This window comes from Rhinopithecus bieti, unplaced genomic scaffold (assembly GCF_001698545.2).
Source record: "Rhinopithecus bieti isolate Rb0 unplaced genomic scaffold, ASM169854v2 scaffold_48725, whole genome shotgun sequence".
Lineage (NCBI taxonomy): Eukaryota > Metazoa > Chordata > Mammalia > Primates > Cercopithecidae > Rhinopithecus > Rhinopithecus bieti.
The window spans coordinates 1,051-2,234 of record NW_016861478.1 but is presented as its reverse complement, the minus strand read 5'-3'; the positions used below and the strand labels follow the sequence as shown (position 1 = coordinate 2,234).

Here is a 1,184-nt window from a genome sequence, read left to right as displayed (position 1 = left end):
CCGGGGGCTGGGGTATACGGTCAGGGGTGGTTGGAGGAGGGGAAGAAATTGAAATGGAGGAAGAGAAGCTCTGCCAACGGTGGCCTGGGCGAGGTAAGGAGTGAAGCGGGTGATGCTGGGCAGGGTGACCTGAGAGGGGGCTTCAGAGGAGCAAGAAGGCCTGAGACATAGGCAAAGTCGTGTCAGATGGCACCTTAACCGAATGACTCCCAGCACCCTCAGCGTGCCTTTCCCAACCCCCTTGGAGGCGGAAATCGCCCATGGGTCCCTGGCTCCAGATGCCGAGCCCCACCAAAGGGTGGTTGGGAAGGATCTCACAGTGAGCGGCAGGATCCTGGCCATGTAAGTTCTGAAGGGGACCCGGGTTGGGGGAGGCGGCCGACGGAGACATGGGGAACACCCAAGGATGAGCCCTAAGGAGTGCTGCCAGGCGCGCTGGGCCGGTCTCTGCCTGAGGGGCTGTGTAATGACAGGGCTCCCAAGGGTTTGCTGTAATGGGTGCCTGAGGGGCAGAGCGAGGGACCAGGAGTTGCTACCTCCAATTTGATTTTCTTTTCCCCTTTTAGCCGCTGGAAAGCTGAAGACTGCCGCCTGCTCCGAATTTCCGTCATCAACTTTCTCGACCACCTTTCCCTGGTGGTGCGGACCATGCAGCGCTTCGGGCCCCCAGTTTCCCGCTAAGCCTGGCCTGGGAAAATGGGGCGAGGTCTCACTTTACCTCTCCTCCTAGGCAGTGCATCATCCATCCTTCCCTAGGGCAGGAATTCCCAGTTGCTACTTTCCTGTGAGGGCCTCATGGTCGGCTTGTACTGGCCTTTGGGTGCTCAGAGGCCCTTTGTTTTATCTGGTTCTTAAATGTTTGTTACTACAGAAAATAAAACTGAGCTACTATTCCAAGTCTGAGTTTATTTTCAGCTGCAGCACCTCCCAATATTCTTGTCGTTGTGCTTGGGTTGCAGGGGAGATTCCAGAATTCAGATATTCAAGGAGTACGAGGAAATTGAAGACAATTTAGGAAATGGAAGAAAATGAAAATCAATTGGGTTCTGTCATTCGGGATTAACTACTGTCAACATTTTGGAATACTTCCTCAGTTTTACAGTTGCATTTACGTAGTAAATGTGTAACTAATATGTACCACATAATATTTGCAAGTTTAGTGTTAAATTTTTTTCCTTATTTTA

General features: G+C 51.9%; 1 protein-coding gene across 1 annotated transcript; it reads left to right on the top strand.

The window, feature by feature from the left end:
- The first annotated feature begins 58 nt into the window (after positions 1-58).
- On the top strand, positions 59-891 carry LOC108525414 (EKC/KEOPS complex subunit LAGE3). The gene is made up of 2 exons (XM_017866397.1): positions 59-342; positions 567-891. The coding sequence occupies exons 1-2, from the start codon at positions 203-205 to the stop codon at positions 679-681; spliced, it is 255 nt and encodes an 84-aa protein (XP_017721886.1). The 5' UTR covers positions 59-202; the 3' UTR covers positions 682-891.
- Positions 892-1,184: the final 293 nt, after the last annotated feature.